The sequence below is a fragment of the Cygnus atratus genome, chromosome 5 (genome assembly GCF_013377495.2).
Source record: "Cygnus atratus isolate AKBS03 ecotype Queensland, Australia chromosome 5, CAtr_DNAZoo_HiC_assembly, whole genome shotgun sequence".
Classification (NCBI taxonomy): domain Eukaryota; kingdom Metazoa; phylum Chordata; class Aves; order Anseriformes; family Anatidae; genus Cygnus; species Cygnus atratus.
In genome coordinates, this window is record NC_066366.1 from 5,442,000 (window position 1) to 5,463,890 (window position 21,891).

Here is a 21,891-nt window from a genome sequence, read left to right on the forward strand (position 1 = left end):
CAAAGGCCAAATCAGGTTAAGTTTTAAAAGGAGTGCCTCATTACTATTACCCTCACAAAAAATATTAGAGAAATTGTTATGTATCATCCACACCTTACTTTTGTTGAGCCAACAAAATAGGCCATCTTCTGCCCTCTGCTCAAGGCGATCAGCTCATACTGATGAGGACCTCACAGTTTTAGCTCCCTCAGACCCACCTCAGCCGTCGAGCCTGAAGGCTCAGCATCTCTAGCAGAGAAACTGCTGTTGATTTCTGCTGCCCTTGCCCCAGAACTATTAAAAACACTGGCATTTTTACACAGGCAGATAGCGGTAGGACAAGCAGAAATGGTTTTAAACTAAAAGAGAAGAGATTTAGATTAGATGTTAAGAGCAAAATGTTCACTCAGAGGGCAGTGAGGCATTGGAACAGGTTGCTCAGAGAAGCTGTGGAACACTTCCAGGGATGAGGCATCAAGCCCAGGTTGGATGGGGTTTTTCTGCAGCCTGATGTAGAGGGTGGCATCTAGTGGGCTGGAACTAGATGGCCTTTGAGGTTTCTTTCCAACTGAAGCCATTCTATGATTCTATGAAGAACAGTCCTGAAATTGTCTAATCCTTAACACTTACGAGAAGGTTGCCAGTTGCAGACATGCTTCCTAGGGATTAGGATCAAAGTCAGCACCTTCATTCCCACTCAAGACAATTGCCAGGTTTGAGCTCCAGCCCCGGAGACTTGAATGCACAAAGTCTCTATAATAATTACAACTTCATCATTCGTAGGCTTTAACTGCTCACAGTGAATTTGCAAGTCAGCATCAGGCAGAAGAAAAAGATCATTACAAAGGGAAACAATCCTCCAAATTGTACTGGGTCTGGCTGGGATGTTAACTTTCCCTGCAGCAGCCCATACAGTGCTGTGCTCTGCACTCATAGCTAGAACAGCAGTGGTATCACACCAGTGTTGTGTCTGCTGCTGAGCAGTGCTGGCACAGCACCAGGACTCTCTCTAACCCTCCCAGAGTCAGCAGGCTGGCGGTGGGCAAAAAGTGAGAAAGGAACAACACCAGGGCAGCTGACCTAAACCAACCAAAGGGATATTCCATACCATGTGGTGTCACACTCAGCAATAAAAGGTGGAAAAAGGAAGAAGAGGGGAGGGGTGGGCTCTCTTTGCAAAAATGTCTGTCCTCCCGAACACTGGCTACATGCATTGAGGCCCTGCTTCAAGGACGTGGTCAAGCATCGCTCATTTCTGGGAAGTAAAGAGGAATTTCTTTCCTCTGCACTTCCACACAGCCTTTACTTATTTTTGTTTTGTTTCTCTTTTCCACTTTCCCTTTTTTCCCTTTAGTTAAATTGTTCAATTAATAATAATCTTTCCTTAATAATTATTTTTCCCTTTAATTAAATTATCCTTATCTCAACCTGTGAGATGTTCTTCCCTTTACTTCTTGCCCTCCTCTTCTGAGGAGGGGGAGCGAGAGAGCGGTTGTGGTGGAGTTCAGCTGCCTAGCAAAGTAAAACCACAACACAAATTAAAAAGCAAAAGCTTTTTAAAGCACAAGAAAGTTCACAATGCACGTAAATACAGATCCTCTGAAGCAGGGTACTTCAAAATAAGGTACATCGCATATAGCAAAATAGTTATAGAGCATCCATTTCAAATGTGATACTTCAGCAGTAGATATCCTTGTTAGCTAGAGGGGAATAAAGAGCTGTCATTTCATTTCTGGCATTTAATTTGCTTGCTGGGGAATCCCTTTGCTTAACTGGCATTTTCCTTGCAAGGAACATGCTGTTGTGGAGCACCAACCACGGTAACCAAAGGCCACTTGGCTTTGCTGAGTGATTTCACCTGTCTGCTTCCTTTCCTCTTTTTCTTCTGCCTTTTTCAAGTGCACGTCCTCCACTGGAGGGACTACACCTTATTATGTTAGCCTTAACCTTTTGCTAGGCATTGAGAGCACAACTACAGTAAGCTGTGATTATACCAATTTGTTTTGATTTCAGTGAATGGTCTCATCCAAAACCTGCTCTTTTTAAAAGTCTTCCCTCATTTTTCATTGGCACTTTGCTTTGACAGAATGGAGTTTCCTTTCCTTAGAGTGAGAAGGTGGCAGATGGGAGAAGGAGGAGGACCCAAGCAGACAGAGAAGTACTGCACAAGACTCACGCTGAACTTGTCAACAGAACAAGATTTCTTTACTACAGTGCTTCAAAAAAAAATTAAGTGGCTGCTTCTTTATTCAACAAACGTACAAGGGTTATACAGCAGCATTTAGGCTTTTTTATTTTAGGGTATCCACAATTTAGCTAGGAAGAATCTTGCTTTGCAGTCAACTTGATCAACAGTGTACTGTGGAGACTGAAAGAATCTGAGTGACAGCAAAGCATCGTACCACTCCTGCTGTATAAATGGCAGGCACCACAAGACTTGGATGTAAACAGAACAAATTTGGATTTGTGCATCCTTTTATTAGCAGGTGGTAAAATGAGTATCAGGACCAAAAAAGCTTAAAAGTACGGTGAGTGGCCACAGAACAGCAAGGATATCAAGTGCTGACTTCTTTAACATTTTTTTCCTCTTTTGGTCCTACAGAACAGGTTTACATGAACTTAAGATTACAGCTAGCCAGATGCACCCAAAAAACTATCATAAACTGATAACCCTGCTTACATCTCCATTCTGGCACAGGGAGACAGGGAGCCTTGCAGCTGCCCTCATCCTGCCTGCTGTTTTTCCAGGAGATGAAGGGGAGAACCGCGCTGCTGGGACTAATGGAAGACTCCAGTTTAAATGAGCACATCTAAAGACTGCCTCTGCTATGAATTGTTTCATTACTCAGCAAAAAATCCCGTAACAGAGGAGACTAAAGTCATGTTCAGTGAACACAAATGAGACAGTGAGAGGCTGTCCAACAGCTCATGGTATGACACAGCAACTCCTGAGACTTTTTTCCCCCTCCTGTACCAAAGTAACATAAATAATTACTTTTCTTGCCTAAATGCAAAAATCTATTTCTAGGAAAAAGCCAGAATTACCCATGCACTGGGTCTGCATCATAAAGAAGCAGGGAGTGCTGTAAATTTGTCATACCTGCTCAAAGTAAAGCACTTGTTAACGTGACGAATCCCACCTGGTGAGCTCAGTTACAGAACTCTCCTTGAAGTAAAGGTCATAGATTTGATCTACTGTATTACATCAGCAGGAAACAGTAACAAATAATGAATTACTCTTACCAAAACTAGGGAATAATTTCACAGAAGTTGCAAATAAGCACCTACTGACTCAATATCACACAAAAAAATACATGTGTTGGCAAAGGTAACAGCAACCAACGTTCTGTTAATACAACAAATTCAGCAGGCTGCATTACAAAACAGTCCTTTCCCCTTGAGCATACATACATCTTTTACCATCGATACATCACACAGTAAGTGTCCCATGTGTTCATTTAGAAGTACAATGTGTTGGAAGGCTTTAAGAGATACACCTTTCATCTCCTTCAATTTAAAAAAGAACACCTTGAAATGTTCAGAACTGAAAAAAAAAAACTGTACAGGAGAAAGCAGGCAGGAGGAAATAGCTCAGGGAAAAAAAGTAAGAAGCTTAAGCCAAAGCAAATGTACCTTCCAAGCCAAGTGAGCTCCCTACTCAGAATTAAAATATTATATGGATTTGTGTTGCTTGTCATCCTGCCCATTCTCTGAGATGTCTCAACTCAGCAAGATAGCAGCTGGTGTCACTGAAAATCAAAGGCATAGAGAAAACAACCTCCAGTTTAATATCTTCTACATCTACAGCAAAGCATCTGCTTACTTGTTCAATCTCTTGGCAACTCAGATTTGTCACCAAGGTCACGACAGGTTAAACATTTTACAAATTAACAGCAAAATGCTTAAAGAAGGGAAAGAAGAGATGATTAATGATGTGTCTTAATAGAAGAATTTCCCCATGTTTTATTAAGTTAGTGTTCGGAGCATCATTCACAAGGAAGAAAAGAACAAGCTCATCAGGTTCAAAATTTGTGTGACAGAAATTCTTTCCTACTGAGAAAAACAAATCTAGCCACGTATGTCCTTCACTCATCAGAAAAGCATTGTGTCTTGCATTACAGACCATCTCATTGGCAGTGGCACACCGGACAGAGAACAGCCTGATTCTTTTGTACAATGTGAATAAGAGGAGATTTGAGAACAGCTTATGGATTTTTAAGTCACTAGCACTGCAGGTCACTTAATATCAAAACTCTGAGGATCTGCTGTATTTTGCAAAGTTCCCCAGAGGAGCCCAGGTCTGGGAAGTCCAAAGGAAGAGCCACAGAGAAAATCAGAGGTCACACTCGCAGCTGGTATAAGTGTTAGAAATTTCACTATGGTACATCATCATGCAAGCCAGCTGAAGATATTTAAAAAAAATCAGTGTACAAAAGAGCAGATAAGGTTGCCAGGTGCCCTGGGTGCAACCTTACGTGCACAAAGCAGCCTGAGCAAAGAACAAACAGCAAGCATGCTACCCATCTGTAAAAGCAGGGTTGCACATCTGATTTTGTGTCCTTTATCAGTTAATGTGGCAGTTTCACCTCTTACACCTATTGCTTTAGGCTACTCTTTCCCATCATAATCACTTCATAACAATCTGGTAATTTGTTCCAATACAAGGCCACACAGTAGGGATATAGTAAGATGCTAAATCTGCACAAAGAGGAAAGAGAAGAGAGCGAAGCATATTAACGTGAATTCTTGGCATCATGCACAGGCCGTCCTAGAAAACATTTAATTTAGCAAATCAGTGCTATAATAGATACAAGCAATGTTTAAGCCAGAATCAATATATCACATATTATCTTTTCAAGTTAATTATTCCATTAGATTTGTAGAGGGGAGGAATATTTAGGCCAGAACACTTACTAAGCTAAGGAAACTGTCACTATCTGTACTGGAAATCTGTCAAAGAGGACTCAGCATACTATTCTTAAAATCACTATGGTTTGGGAATTTGGAGTTCTATTTTGGTTGGTTGTTTTTTTTTTGTTTTGGTGTTTTGTTTTGTTTTTTGAGAACACTAACAGGTCATCTGATACCATCTTTAGCAAGTTTAGATCACATCAAATACATACGTAATACAGACATTTTGCTCCTCAAAGATTGACGGGTGCCAAGAGCTTCCTAAGTAGCAGTAGTCTCTCACTCCGCTCAGCTTCCTGCTAACTACCGTTCTGTTTGAAATTGTGCCATAAACAACACACTTGACCTGATTTCCTTATGATTTACTTGATTAGCGTGAATATATCAACCCTTCTCTCTGCTACACATGAAATGTTGAATGTGTCGTGTTAAATGTCTCTTAAAGCCCCATTCAGTATAGCTATCGATCCTTCTCACTTTCTCACTGTTCAAATAAACCCAACAATCTAAAAATAAAATAAGGAGAACACATTTCTCAGAAGTAATAAAAGTTCTGTTTCAGCCTCATTGCTCCTCAGAGATTCTTCAAAAAGCGCTGGAAAAAACGCAATAGTGAAATGAGTTTCAAAAGCATTTTTAATTTTAATTATTTGGTTACCTCCCTTCCAAAAAGAATCATTTGAGTGAAACAAGTTCAAAAACAAAAGTCAAGTAAAGGGTAATTTTTACAAATAGGCCAACTTTTCATCTCCGCTTTGACTTTTGTCCTAATCATTTGAGATACTCACCTCTCTAAAGCCAATCAGTTTTAATAAAAATGCTATATTTTTACCCTGAAAGCTTGCTCCAGGCTTGCAAGCTTGAATAGTGGTTTCTTTGTAAAAAAAAAAAAAAAAAAAAAAAAGTGCATTACTAGTAAAATAATCATGCTTGCCAGCTAATGACTCTGGATTTTCTCCACTACAGTTGCCAGTACCTTCAAGTTCAAAGTCCTAACACCACAATGCAGGGAAAGAGAAAGGATCTGCCCTTGTCGCGGAAAGCTAGAGGAACAGTTCCCCATCCACCTTGTTTACAAGAGCTTCAAGAAGCCTGCTTTCACACACACATTTAATCCTGTGGAATTACAGCCAGCTTTGTAAACCATGTGAGGTAAGTGTGTGCTGTTCCAGAAGCATCCCTGTTGCATATCACCAACCTTACAGTATCTATCTCATACGTATCCTTACAGCATCATCTCTCAGACAGACCTAGGTCACACACATTTACTTGTGCACTGGCAGAATATATGCTTAGTGCTCCGTAAAGGAGCTGGCCAGTGAGTACAAACAAACTCAGGATATTCGCTCCTGGACAGGCACAAATCCCACAGCATAGCGAGGACACTCCTCACTGCACCTTTTTAAACATAAACCTCTCTCTTCTGACAACACTTGATTTAAGGTACAAAATCCCTACTCAGTAATACACTTACAGGTTGAAGTGTTGAGGTGGTTGCATTTACAGAATCCAGAATTATCACCACAGCTTTCCTCCATGTTGCTCAGCAGTACAGTACCGAAGCCTACGTTTGTGGCACTTTCAAGTGCCTTCAGCCACTTTGCTGGCCTTGTGCTTTTACTTCAGTGAGCATCTCTCCTATGTGCTCTATATAGCTCCCTGAAGCTAGATATTTGTCCTTCCTTTTATTTCATTTTATAACTAACAAACTCTAAATCGTCCTTTGGTGAGCAAGGGTGACTATTTTTTTTACTCCTGTTTGCATCCTTGACAATCAAGATAAATACGCCTTGGATGTATTGGATATATTTTTCTTCTACTTTAAAGTAATTGCTCCACTTAAAGCCTGTGAGTAAACAAATATAATAAATTCTAATTTGCTTTCTAAATACTTAGTATCCATCCACTGAACCCTCTGACTGAGGAAGGATCACATGCATCTGTACTATGGCTCCTACTCTGAAGAGCCTTCTGATACTCCATTTTCTAAAACGACATGGGACAACCTTCCCTGTTCACCCATACCTGTAAGAAAGATCTCCTTTCCTCTCATTCTGCTTCAGTGAAATTCTTGCCTAGCATTTGCTGGTTGTTTCCAAGCTTCTCGTGACACTCATCTCCTGTATCTGCTACTCACGTTTCCAGCTTGATGATTTTAGCCGTCACCAGAGGTTAATATTGCATTTTTACCTCTTGCCCATCTTTTGCAGGGCTCTTGATGCAGCAGAATTATTCCTGTGGATGTGACATGGTGTCTTGCAGAAGACATTATGACAGGGCACAAGAGCTCAGCTCTTGACACACTGTGAGCTAGCACCATGTGATACATGAATATGCGAAGGTCAATTAAAAATTTTACAACCACCGTGTATGTAATGGCTTTTTCTTTTCTGATCTTAAGCAGGAAACCATTCTGTAAACAATATGACAAGCACTGCACTATTACCTGTTTATATGCTAAATGATAAAAATTAAGATAGAGACACACACACCAAGATTAATGATATTTTAAAACTGCCTCTCTGAGGGAAAGGAAAGTGGCTGCAACTATTATTAGTTTTACTGCAGGATTTAAAAAAAATAAATCAGGTCCCATTATGCTAGGCAGTGCTAAAATACACTAAGAGGCGGTTTTATTCCAAAGATTCCACAATGGAAATTGACAAGCCAGACAGAGAAAAGAGGAAGGTGAACAAAGCACTCTGCAGAGTCAAATTGCCCCAGATCAAGCAGCAATCCAGTGACAAAGCCTGGAACAGAGAGCAGCTCTAACACCTGGACTTCGGTCAGTGGAAGATGCAGCACAGGCAGATCTCCTCCTAAACTCTAGCATTTCTTTCCAGAGGGTCAGGATGTACCCATTTTTATCTTATGGATCTAATTAGCTTTTTGGAGCAAAACATCCTCCCTTGCCTACGATCAGCAGCTGTATCCACTGACTTCAGACAATTCAGTTGATACAAGACTTTAAGCCCCATCAGAGGGCTTTTCCAAGTGCTCACAAGTTAGTACCTCCACATTTCCCTCCCTATCACCTACGTCCACAAATTCATGAAATAGCTGGCAGCTTGGCTATCCATTAACCCTTGGAAAAGAAGATCAGACAGATCAAAGGATCAGATTTTATGAGTGTAACTTGCTGAAAGTAACAAGAAATCAGATATTTCAAATTCATTTTCAGCTTCTATCCTACCAGAAAATAAATAATTTGCCTGGACCATGAAATATGCTATGGAAAAGTAACACCAACTGAGAAGACATTTGAACAGCACTTTTAGGGCTCATTGAATCTAAACACGACAGCAAAACTGTGGTGGCAGATCAGCGCCTAGGTAGGCAGAAAGCACTTGCACAGGCAGGTGCTCAGGTAATCACATGAGCAAGACTGCTTTGTACAAGGGAAAGAAGCAAAGCAGTTTACATTTTGAAGAGCTACTTTAACAGTCAAAGCCACATTAACAGCTAAATGACATACCAGATTTGTTCTCTCTGCCAGGGAACAAATTTTGAAGTCCGACATATAACCCCCATGAAAATGACAGCAGCGATGGTTACTCGAAGTCCTGCCAGGTGCCCTTTAATAAGCAGAGAATGCGATTAGCGCTGCAATGCAAAGAGACAGCATGCTGCAACATGACTCCATGCTGCTCTGCCAGGAAACCTTCACAATAGAGACCCTGGCTGCACTGGGATTTTTCATGCATAATAAATAAAGTAATAGAGGAGCAGACTAAGGCTCCTTGCTGAACACCAGTGCCCTCCACTGCCAAACGCTGAACGATTCCACCGAACGCTGCAGTAATACAAAAAGCAAGAGAGAATTTATGATTTTCTCTTTATGACAGCCTGCTGAGTCCCCCTGGGACCAAATGTCAGATACATGACTACATCTGCTGCTTCGGAGGGCTGCTGTGAACATCTAAATAATACTGTCAGCACAGCAGAGAGATCTGTCCATCAGCCTGCACCATCTCCTGTCGCAATTGGTGCTCACTCTGCCATAGAAATATGCCTTTCACAGTCTGTCACGGTACTTCCTCCACTGATGCTCTTCACAATAATTTAGTTGGAATCATGGAAATTAACTGGAAGAACATGACCTTGTTCATACAGACGCAGGGGCTCCAGCAGAAGAAGCTTTTGGCTTCCCTATCACAAAGTATGGAACCAAAGCGTCCTGGATGCCATCAACACCACGACCACTTTAGGACGTGCATCACCAACTCCCTGCATTAGGGTTCATCATTTTGATCACATTTGTTTCCCTCCCCATAACTGCTGTGTTCTTCCAGCATAACGTAAGAAGCAAATTTTAACAGATGATGCGGTAACTTTTTGTAGCGTCCCTATAAAGATATTGCACACTTTATTCCGAGGAATTTGAAGCACTGCCTGCCATTTCAATGGAGGTACGTTTTTTCCTGATTTCCTTGCAAAGACTGTTCTTCTATTAAATTCCATATTACTGTTTACTCCACAATGGGATGACTTGCAGCATCAGAGGGACACAAATGCCCACGTCACTGTATGTCCAGCACTGCTTGCACATGAGCCACAGATAAGACAGAATCTTGACACAGATCACACACATCATCTAAAATACAGCAGTTTGTCAAAGAACACAACATAACCCTGACCAGAAAATAGAATTTACCATGATGTGAAAAAGCAGGGAAAAGTCACGTGCAGCATTTCAGGTGGCCACATTTCCAAACACTTTTACTTTTCAAACCTCACTAGAAAAAGCTTACCAGAAAGGTCCGTGTTTTTTCTTCTAGTTCCACAAAAATAGGTAAAATGTCCAAGTTACCCACTATGTTAGCAGAAAAATCACTGATTACACTTGGTATCAGGCACTGCACTACTGGAGGCATGCACAGACCCTGTAAGAAATAGCTGTTTACAAACATACCATCAAGGGGACCCAAATTCCAAATTACCTTTTGACAGCTTTAAAAAAAAGTAGGCTTCAACTAAAGCTAATAAACTTGTAAAGTTTTACTTTTAAAACAAGCATTACTCCCTACACATCCCCCAGTATCTTTCTTTTAAAAGACTTATGTTATACAGGTGAGACAATAACTGAAACAAAGACCAAGAAGCAGTATTATAATTTACAAGGTTTGGGGGAGCTCGACTATAGGAGCATCATCCTTGTAATTAGTTCATTTTTTTACTATACTTCAAGGAGGATTGAATAAAGTTTGTGCTTAATTTTTATTAAAATAAGACGTCTGCATTTGGGGGAGCTCTTGGAGAAATCCTGTCCTGTGCCCTGTGGTTGCATATATTTTATAACAGCTCTAGGTTTGTATAGCTACCATTGCTTAATTAGTTAAATTGTAGCATTTCATGAGCCACATGCATCATGTTAAGTGTTCTTTAAAAGAGTAGTAGTTCTCTTCAATTAAAAAAAAAAAAAAAACTTAAACATAGTGGGGGGCAGATAGGACGATAAGAGTCTTCTCCACAAATACAATTTTTAACCACATACATTTCAGGGTAAGAATCAAACCTCCTTACTTTTTCATTGTTGAAAACACTTCCAAACCCGAAAAAGCTTAACTTTGTTGCTGTGATTTAGTTTCATTGAGTATTTCAATCATTTAAAGATTGTCTTAATACCTCGAAGTTCAGTGCTGCACAGTGCAGCTGTCACACTCAGGTTGAAAAGCCAGCTTTTGTTGTGCTAAGTACAAGCACAGTTTTCAGTGTCAGATGATGGTTTTCTGATGTGAGATGTTATCCAACATTAATTAAATAGCTATTCTTTTTTTTTCCAAAAATAGGCTGGTTCTCATGATGATTCATTATGATTAATCCTTGACTGAGGTGAGAAGTCTAAGATTTTGTTATATTAGTTGGGGATTTTCCATTTCAAGTAAATGGTCACATGAAAATGAAAAAAAATGCAAAACTTACAAATGTTAGAATCAGTATCGCAAGATAATCCCAAACTAAAACAAAAACGTAAGTGTTTTCGGGGAAAGTTAGATGTGAGTACATGAGACAATGTAAATGTCTTAAGTACTACTTTGAATTCATTAAGTTTAGAAATATCGGAGACGTGTTTGGGGACTTTGCACACCTTTTCCCTTTCTACAACATTAACCTCATGATCAAATGAGAACTGAATTTCTTCCAGTTTACCCATGAGAAAGGATTCAGTGCCATCACAATGACAACAGCCAAATTTTGCACTTTCAGTAGAAAAAGACCAGAAAAGAAAATCAAACAACCAAGTGGATACAGACTATATAAAGTAACAAAAAAAATCAACTGCTAGCTAGTCCTACAAATCAGTTCATATCATCAGCAAGACAATTGGAATGCTTCAGCGTTTGTGAAATGAATCGTAAACCTAGCTGCTGTCTTAAAAATGTTTCTATTTAAAAGCTGAGGCACAGACATTTGTATATGCAACCAGAAACAGCAACTTGAATATTCTAATCTTAAAGGCTTGCTTTTCAGCTCACCTTTTACATTGAGCTGAAGTTATTTCAGTCTAAAAGTCACTCAAGCATTTACCAATTAAGAAACTGATTATATAGTTGTCCTAAATAAATGCTGCTTGAATGATAAGTTACTGGAAAATTGTACAATCAAATAGGCATATTTACTGAAAGCTGTGTGATATCTTTAAGGAGTACAACAGCTGACAGCTTTGAACTAAGAGTGACAAGCAATGGAGAAATACTACCATAAACTGTTCTAAAAAAGTTAACCTTTTAAAAGCACAGACAAAAATTCAATTCAGGAATAAAATGTATCATAGTTCTTTAGTTCAAAAAATATATATATTAGTAACATCACATCGCTGTTGTACTTAAAAATGACTAACTTCTAGGACTGCCAATTTTCCCATTGAATTCAATGAGAGTGGCACACAGCTTAAACAGGCATATAATGTTCTTCGCGTGTTCGGAGTTTCTAGTTTATTCTAACTTCTAGAATTTCTCTCCCCTACCCATTTTTTTTCCAGAGATTTCTGCCTAAAAAGGCAGAATTTCTGCCTAAAAAGGCAGAAAGCTTAAAAGGACATTAGAAGAGAAAAGGTTGTTCATGCTCTGTGCTTGGCTTTCGTGCAGATTGGAGGAATCTGCTAGCAGTACACTTTTACTTCATCAATTCAGCAAGAAACACGATGTAATTCTTCAGATTGCTCTTCAGTTGACATTCAGAAGCACCAGCCTGACAATTAATGATGCACGTGACACTGAACAAAGGAGAGAGAAAGTAAAGGAAAAATATTTTCCTAAAGCCAATCATAAGAATTAAGTTGAACTTTAACGAGGTCATTATAGGGTTTAATGTTAAAAACATAATTAGAAAATCGTATACCACATATACAGAAAACCATCTCTGTGACCACTTAATGGAGCTGATAAGACACCATCCTAAAATAAATATCTTAACAGTAGGACATGAAATGTAAGTTGCCTACCAAATAGCTGGCTTCTGCAGACCTGTCACACTGCACTCAAGAAAATCAAGAATATTCTTCATTTAACATCTCAGTGCATCAGTCACGGTAATCAGCAATGTCTACGTGGACGGACTGCTGGACTGAAACTGCGAGGATGCTGGTTTCACTTCCAGCTCTGATTAGCATAGTATTCCTTTGTCTCTGTCACCCTGTTAGCTGGGATAATTACGCTGACCTTTACAAAACACCTGAAAACTCTACAGTTAAAAACTTTCTTAACATGTAAATATAGATGATAATCATGTAACAAGCTTCAGTCATCAACTCATCACATGGAATCTGATTCTTACTTAAATTAGTAAACAAAATTCAGTTCTTCCAGCAACATAAGCTTCCTAAAACTTCCATCATTATTACAACAGCAGCGTTATACTAAGATGTACTGAAGAACCTAACTACCATTTTGAAGGTTTTCCAAACTTAAGAACAACAACGTTGTTTTGAAGATGTTTTCACTGAAAATTTCCCTGTTAAACATAGATACTTTTGACCAGCTTCAAGCTCAGACGTTTTCCCAAATCTGCAGCTTGAATTGTTGCAATGACTCTGTTCTAAAAACAGGCTGCAGCAGTTTGCAAATATATTTTGCTGTGACACCCATCAACCTTTCTCTCTCTCCTTACAATGTGGCTGGTCATCAAGGGCATTATTTTCATCATCACCAGTTAGGCCACAGATTTCTCCTCATTTCTCCACACCTATACATTGCTTTCTCCCTTTCTCTGCACATTGCCCTTAATCACTTGATAGGTTTTGATGTGCACGTTCTTCTTTCATCTTGTGCTACTTAAAAATGAAAAAAAGAGACAGGATTTGATACAAAATTAAGCTACTTACCAACTACTGCCAGATTATGCTCTGAGCCACATGCAATCTGAAAAAGAATTATGAATGAATCAGAAAAAAAATCCTTACCAGTACCAAGACAACCACAATTACGACAGGAAATTAAAAATTAACCTGAAACAAACAGCCACAGTTTGTAGGATGTAAAAATCAAGGCTAAAATACTCTTAAAGGAAATTCTATTAAAAGGCTCCCTTAAGGGCTAAAGGGCTTAGGGACAGGGTAGTATGTTTGCTTTGTTAATAAACAGGCATTTCACTTTCAAGACCCAGTCACCACTGACATTTCAAACCTTGAGAGCAAAGCTGGCCACAATACTGCAAAAACATCACACCCTTGACAACATCCACTGGAATCAACAAGACTGTTCACGGGCACAGAAGAAACACAGATGAAGCCTCGGCAAAGAGAGGCACACAGAGACAACTGGGAATGAGAAAGGCAGTGAGCATCTCCATTTCTGTCATCCGCAATGTTTTTCTACAAGATCCCTGTAGAACTGCACGAAGTATACAGGCTCACTGACGTAAACCTGAAGCGATCCTATCCCTATGGCCACCTATCTGGAATGGAAAAATAGAATTGAACTCTTCTACTAGTAGCGGGTTGTTTTAATTGGTAAATGCTGAAGAGAAAAAGAAACCAATGCGAACATTTTATTCCAATCTCATTAGTGATGGAAATCTGTTATGAATGTCTTTTCAAAGCAAACTCAGCGTTCAATGCATTTTTCTTTCTTCTTTGCAGCTGCTGTGAACGTGTCAGATGTTTAAGCTGCTTTAGCATACATCCCGCAGTATCACTCACTGAGCTTTCTCTCAAATTCATCACAAATGATGGTAACACAAACACCTAGAGCAACCACTGCCCTGCTGCAAGGGCTTGTCTCTCTCATTGAGTTCTTTTGCAATGCCACTGCTGACACAAATGTCTGACATCACACGGACATCACCTTATACAAGGTTACTCTGCTGCACACCCTCGAGCTTTAAAAAAAAAAAAGGCAAGCCTCTCAAAAGCCTGTATCCAGTTCATTGTCTTGCATCTAGCTGCCAATCACAAACACTACTGAGCTGGAACCACGTTCTATTTCTTGAAAGTAGATTTGCAGTTTTAAAATATAAAATAGAAAAATATACCAAGTTATAAAATACAAAATAGAAGTACTAGCCATCTAAATTATATATGGTTTTTATAATGGTTTTGCACGTGCATAACTGTTCAGCTTCTACTGCCAAAGAAACTACTGTGATCACCTGAATGTCTGCATAACAGAAAACCAGAGGTGATCCAAACAGTCCTTGTGCTCAGCTCCTCGTGCTTGGACGTTGGCTGGAAAAGAGCGAGCCAAGACCGACACACAGACCAGCCTGAGCAATCATGCTGCCCAGAAGCACTGCGATCACTACTACACACTATGTACCTGCACCACAACTGGGACAGGGAAACATTTGGTCAGTGCCATCTTCATATGGCAATGGCAAGGAAGACAAAGTCTCTTTTTAGGTTTGGAGGTGCTTAGCCAAGAAATCAAATAATTTGGGAAGAGGGAGCAAGAAAATGCAATGCCAGTCACAGCACATTTTCAGAAAAATCAAGACAAAGCAGCAGAAAAGCAATGCTTCTGCAAGAGCACTAGCAGGGCAGCATCAAGCCTTCTGTCCCGCAACATCACAGGCAGGAAAGCTTTAAACCCTGACTGTTAAAGCACATCAATCATCGCCGGCTTCCACAGCCCCACCGTGCAGCAGCAGGGCTGGTTCCAGTGCCTGGTCTCTGGCGAATGCTCCCCCCCGATGCCTCTGCAGTGTGAAGGCCGATGCCATGGCAACAAGATCCACACGTGGAAACGCACGTGAGGGCTTTCTAGCAACCGGCAAGTTCCGCACCTTCGCCGAGTGCTGAGAACTGGAGGTACTGAAGCTGCTGCTAATAAAGAGAAGAGTTAATTCCACCCGAGATGTGAGTAACCCTACCTCGGCTACTCCTCTAGGAGATATGCTGAATGCAGGCACCGATTCAAAAGCATTGGTACAAAAGAGCTGCTCGGGCTGGTTCAAACTCACTGCCAGGATGCCCTTCTGAAACGCTGCAGAAAAAAGAGCTGGTGACCCCAAGCAGCTTTGTACGATGCCACCAGGCAGCCAGCTCACGGGGCTGTGTGGAGCCAACCAAAGAGCACAGCCCGAGCCAGGACTGCTGCACTGCAAACCACTGACTGCAAGTGCTGCTTGCTTGCACCCCTTTGGGCTGGGTAAGAGCCACGTCTGTGGAAGTGCCAGCTAAGCCAGCAATGCTGGGAATTGAACAAAACGGCGAGCTGCTGAAGGCAGTGCCCTGGATTCAGCTTTGGTGGCCCAGAGCAGGGGATGCCATGGAGATGCAGCACTGCCCTCCAGGGAGGAGCTTGCTGCCTCCACGCCAGGAGTATGAGGCCCACCACCTCTGAGTGGCACCTCCTGACAGCATGGGGCAGTTTCACAGGAGCCCCCCAAAAAGACAACGCACCTCTAAAGGACGCTCTGCCGTTAGCAGCCTTAAATGGCGGCCTCATCCAGCATTCACCCGCAGGACTCCTGCTGGCCTCTGACGGGACTGTATCATGGAGGTGAATCAAGGCTGCTGCTGCTTACGGAGTGGTGCTGCCTCACAGATTTTCTTTTTGAAATAATAGGCTTTAAAATGTGACACCCCCTTTCCTTCATGACCACCCACAACAGTCAGCCAAGAACACAGTTTGCTGGTACAAGTGCAGACCAGCTGGAGAACAGCATTGCCATGCGGATGTTTTATGCTGGTATTAGATGTAATAAGCTCTGCAGTCAGAATAGGTCACTAGGAGAAGCCTGGTATTTACTGCAGCAACCATAATTTTCTGGCTACTTCTCTTCTGTCCCCACCCCCAGCGTGCTGCAGAGAAATTAAATTCCAATAGACATCTGCGTGCTCCCAGTGGACAGATAAATACATTCAAGGATACTTACAAACACACCACAGTGCTTTCTAACTGGGCAGTATTTCTATGTTATGTTTTAATTGAAAAAAACACGAATCTTACAGCGAAATCGGAGGGACTGCTAGCAAGCAAAGCATTCCACAAGCTGAAGGAACATGACCCCCTACGCAGCAACAATTCATATTAAAATTTCTCCTCTGTTTAGAAGAAAATTTGAGAAAAGCTGTGTGAGGAGAGAGTGATCTCCACATAAATGATCTCAAAGCGCTTCATAAATGCCTGTGAGGCGGGCAAAGAATGCTTAGGGACCATTTTACTCAGAACTCATTTACCTCATTATCCGTGCCCTTTCAACCATACATAAATTGTTTGTTTCTTCCTTTATATTGTGTGTGTTAGCAAGCCGCTTTCTACTCAGCAATGGTTGCAATTCAGATCCATCCATCCACCCAGATTAACAAGCGTGGTGAGGAGCAACCAAGGGCCCAGCGTTTTAGTGATCATAAATAGTCAGGCCTTAAGCTGCATGGATGGTGAGCGAAGACCTTAGCACAGCGACCACTAACACTGGGCATGACACCACCGCCTTTCTGCAGCCTGGATGCACGCCAGTGACCCATCCCTAACCAAAGTGACCTGATTGAATGCAAAAGCAGTGGGTGGTACAGAAAGCACAACAAGTTATTTCTCTTGTAAGATCAATTTTTTTTTGTACATGTTAAAAACCTTTAAAGATTCCCATACATATATACATATTATGTTTTTTTAATATATATACATACACACACACATATATATATATAAAAGCAAAAGAAAACGTCTGCCTTCACAAACATATTCCTGCACAATAGGAAGAGAAGGTTATGGACTCAAGGACACTTTGCCAGGAAAGAAGGTTCAGGGGAGACGTTGGGGTAATCACACAGCACCTCCTTCTGATACCCTGGACACACAGATCTTTCTTCAATACAGCCATCCTGCCTCCCGTTGCTCCCTCCCAGGCCTACGAGGTAAGGAAGCATTGTTCTCTCCTCTGGGAAGAAGCATACAGGATAAAACTCTTGCAGACATTTGGACATAAAATCTCTCACTGATTTCAAAAGGTAATTAAGAAACAAAATACCCTTTGTTAGCCATCCCTGAGGAACTTCTGAGTACTGTAACAAAACAAGCCAGACAAAGCATATTAAATTCAAGTTTCAGGCTGGTACCTTGACCACGAGGCTATTGTGGCTGTCTCTCTGCACTCCCAGGGCTCAGACTGAGCACCCACTGCGCAACCCCTTGGGTGTGAGCTGCAGGCAGAGCCAGCCTGGAGCTGCAGCCAAGGGGAAGGAGCAGGATGGGGGCTGCAAGGATGAAGGGCTGCAATGACTTCCAAGGGACACTGAAGAATGAAAATCCCCAAGTGCCTTAACATCAGGGCACTCAGCTAAAACCATCTCAACACCCCTTACTTTTGGTTCACTGCCCTCCCCGTGCAGGTTAATTACCTACAAGGTAATTATTTCCCAAAATGTTCAAGGGCGTGAAGGCGTCCATCACTTCTCTGAGAGAAGAGCACAACAAACAAAACTGGTTTCTAAGGCAGAAAGAAGATACAATGTTTAAGGAGCCACATTCTAGCCATTCCTAACCTTTAGCTGTGCAAAAGCAGAACTGTCTTGAGAGAGGGGCAAGGGAAAGAAACTATTAAAAGGGTATGCACAGAAGTACTTTTATCCAGGAGTCTATATAGGCCTTCAGCCACAGCATCCCACATCTTTCAATGAATCCCACTGCAAAGCAATTGTCAGGGCCAGAAGGCAGCACATTTTATTCCTCCTGGGATGAGAAGTCCTAAGGGACGGAGCTGAGGTGACCGAGAGCCTGCAGCTCAACGCTTACATAACACAGAGGGATCCTTCTCTCCGGCGCTGTTCTTCCATGCCCTTGATTAATAGATGGTAACAATGATTTGTACTCTTTGACACACTGCCTGGCAACATTTGCATGCAGAATTCTACTGATGTGAAAAAAAAATAAAATAAAACGAGGCTAATTAGCAAAGCTGTCCTGCTCCCAATGATCCTTCACTAGGAACTCTGTGTTCCTCTTATGGATCGTTTGACTCCTGATCGATACGAAAGCAGCTTGCTAACCTAGTCACACTCCTTGGCCAGCACAAGACGGAGTGCAATTGGATACAGCACATTAGCGGCAAACCAGCACATCCTCACCTAGAGCAGCACACCGAATTTGCAGTTGGCTGTGTCAGTTGAACACGTCTGATAGCTCAGTGCCTTACAGCTCACTAGACATTTTTCATTCTCCATCCATCTCATCATCTGCTTAAGGTGAATTTTTTGTTGTGTGGTTGTTGGTTTTTTTTTGTTTATATATACACATAATTATATAAATATACTCTACATATAAATAATAAGTAGTATATATTCTAAAATTCCATTAGAGCAAGAAAGCTCACAACAGAATTTCAACTGAAGCCTGCGCACAGAGGTCCAGAAGAGAACACGGCTGCTGCAGACACACCTGACCAACAGCCCATTTGCCACAGAAGCGGACCTCTGCAAGTCTGGAGAAAACCAGGCAGCATCAAGGCATTGGCAAGATGCAGTCATCTTTCCAAAGATGTTATAGCTCTTTACAGCTTCTGGAGCTATGGTCTGTGCCCCCCACACACCTGAAACTAAATCACCAGTCTGCCTTACTTGTGCTCAAGACACAAAACGCCCAGTGCAGCATTTCCATTGCTTCTCCACCCACTGTTTCAGAGCCCCACCTCCATTTGTTCAATATCCTGCCCAGCCAAACACCTCACACACAGCCTCCAAAAAGCCAGCTGACCAGCCCCAAGATCTTGCCTTTACATCCCCCGTGCCTTAAATCACACACGTATACGTGTCCCTGCACTCACAGCCTCTCTATGAACAAACCATACATGAGAAACACCGACTCGCTAAGCGCTGCAACTTCTAGGAACAGGTTCTTGCGGGTAACACAGTGCAGCTGCACTTCTATTTGGTTGGTGCAACTTGAGTCTCAAGCGCTTGCAGGAGATGGAAACTGTTATAATTCCAAAGAAAAAAAAAAACATAAAACTGTTTCTTAGTTTTAGGTAGGAAGCCCCACACACTACTATAATTACAGAGAGCATATACAGAGGATGAAAATAAAAGGTGGAAAGGAAAACTTTAATTGTTAAAACAATCAGCACTTCCACTGAACCTTCGCATCATGCCATCCCCCATGTGCCCCCACAGAGTCTATTTGTGAGGCAAGCATGCTCATACTGAGTAACTTAAATATATATTGCTTGTATCAAGCTGAGGAGCGATGGATTGAGATGTCAAGTAAGGTCCATATCCACTAACAAGAAAACCTCCACATCAGATGACACTAGGGTAATAGAAAACTTGCGAGGATCTCAGTAAAAATACCCAGTGGGATTAGGTTTGAGCAGAATGACAAAAATGTAGCCAAGAAAAGTGTGATAAAAATCTTTACAAGTCAACAAGGTCAGTTGGCTCTTCTCCAACACCTCTAGATTTTCTAATTAGTTCTGATATCCTTCTTCAGGCAGTTCCCTTCCCTCCTCAGGGCTCACAAAGCATTAGCATCTTTCATTCCAGGAAAACCAAGCTCCTTCACCTCCCTACCTCTTAGCCTCACTAAGCTTCCACAAGTCCTTCAAAATTTTCCTTTTATTGCAATCAAGACCTGAGCCACAAACTAATTTTTGCCTATCACCCCATCCTTTTTAAAATGAATCGAGTCACGGTCACTCAATCCCACTTTGTTTCCTGTGACAAGATTCCATTCAGTTCTTCATTATTTTGTGAAAATTCAAAACATTTCAGATTGATAAAGAAACTGCCAAGCACATCAGCCCTGACTATTAATGTGTACATATTCCCAGACCTCTGCACAACACAAAATCTCCCAAAGCCAAATTCCTCACTGACATTACAGACATCTCTATCCACATCCAAGCAGGAACTAGGGGAACACAGTCTTCAGCAGATGCAGTCTTACCCAAGGAAACTTCACCATTTTTTGTCAAAATGATTTTGATTTGTTTCATCCACACAATTGCTTCCCAGCTCCTTATATTCTCAGTGTCTCTCTCCTAATTTAAATGAGGCACAAAGAATAAATCCTTCCAATCTCTTCAAAGCTTGGAGACTGCAACTAGTTTACTCCTCATTGAAGCTATAAACACCACTTCACAGAAGAACCAAAAGAAGCCAAGAACACAGAAACAAGACATTCCAAACCACTTCACACACTGACCTGACTACAGCATCAATAAACATATCCTTACCACCAGGTTATTCTGATGTTTTCAGGTCAAGAATTGTAGCTCGCAGCATGCCAAAACCAACTTGGCATCTGTCTTTTCTTCCGATACTATTACATGCAAACAGCAAAAATGTTCATTATAACATGTAAGCATCATCATTACCTATCTGAATGCTAATTTCTTGTACTGTGACCTTAATGAAATGAATGTTTAATAGAACCAATGATTGCAGGCAAACACTCTGTCAAAGTACATATCATTATCCAACTTTCTATATGCTTCGAATACAAGTCACAACAGCAAGCATTATTTCGCAACAAAACATCAGATTCTACTTCCACAAAGGACCTTGGAAATAGCTGTTTATGTATAACTGCAGTTTGAAGTTTTCCAAAAGGATCTCAGCTCCACATCTCAGTGTCCCTCATTTGTAATATATTTGGAGTATTTTCTGGAATATTTCCATGAAGCTAGTTAAGAATCATAGAGCCATCAAAAGCACCTGTTGTGGGAACTCTGTTCTCCCTTACCCACAGCATTACTGCAAGCAGGCTCACTGCCATTCTTCTGCATAACAACACAGAGACCTTGGCACACACAGCTTGCAAGGTTACACAATGGTGCAAAGCCTTGCATGTTCGTACAACTAAAAGGAAAACCAGCACTTTTTCTAAAGTTCATACCCTCAAACACCTGACTTTGGGTATTCAAAACAGGCAGACGCAGTCCCTAGAGGGCCCCCCTTGCTGAAGCCCAGTGCTGCTGGAGTCCAGCACTGGTGGCTCTGGCTCGCACCGTATGTCCTCAAGCCAGAGTCTGTCACTTGCCCAGCCATGCAGCTCTGAGAGAAGTAGCCCCACCATCAATGCAAGGTCTGACTTTTTCCATCACCTTCCTTTTTCTAGTATGTGGCTTTCTGGAACCTCCCTACAGCATCTGCTTCTTTTATATGCTTTTCAGCTACAATATCCTTCATTTAAAATGGCATCCTCAACACCAGACAGCATTAACAAGAGAATATTATTAACACAAAGGAAATCTACTCTCATTTTAAAGGGCAGAAGCTTTTTTGCTTCTTCCAACAATAAATCCAAGTTTCTTATGACACTGTCAACATCTTGGTTCTTCAACATCCAGCATTAGGATGTGAGAGGAATTGCTAAATGATCAAGGAAGCTCTCAAGCACAACCAAACTGATCTCTCATCTCACTGCTAGTCCTGCTGACCTCACTGAGCATTGCTGCTTGCACAAACTGGATGTGCACAAACACACTCACTGAGAAGATGAAAAAACTATTTAATCTCCAAGATATCTAATGTTCTTTGAAAGAAACGAGCAGGTTACTGGACGTACAGAACCGCCACTGTGTAAAATCATTTGAAGTGTATATCATTGGACCCGGTGCTTTTGG

The 21,891-nt window shown here is 41.3% G+C and overlaps 1 protein-coding gene across 1 annotated transcript in view; it reads right to left on the reverse strand.

The window, feature by feature from the left end:
* The window catches only part of SERGEF (secretion regulating guanine nucleotide exchange factor), a 153,352-nt gene that overhangs the window by 53,981 nt on the left and 77,480 nt on the right, over positions 1–21,891 (reverse strand). The window contains 1 exon segment of the mRNA XM_050711013.1: positions 13,214–13,250. Within this exon segment, the coding sequence (XP_050566970.1) occupies positions 13,214–13,250 (37 nt within the window).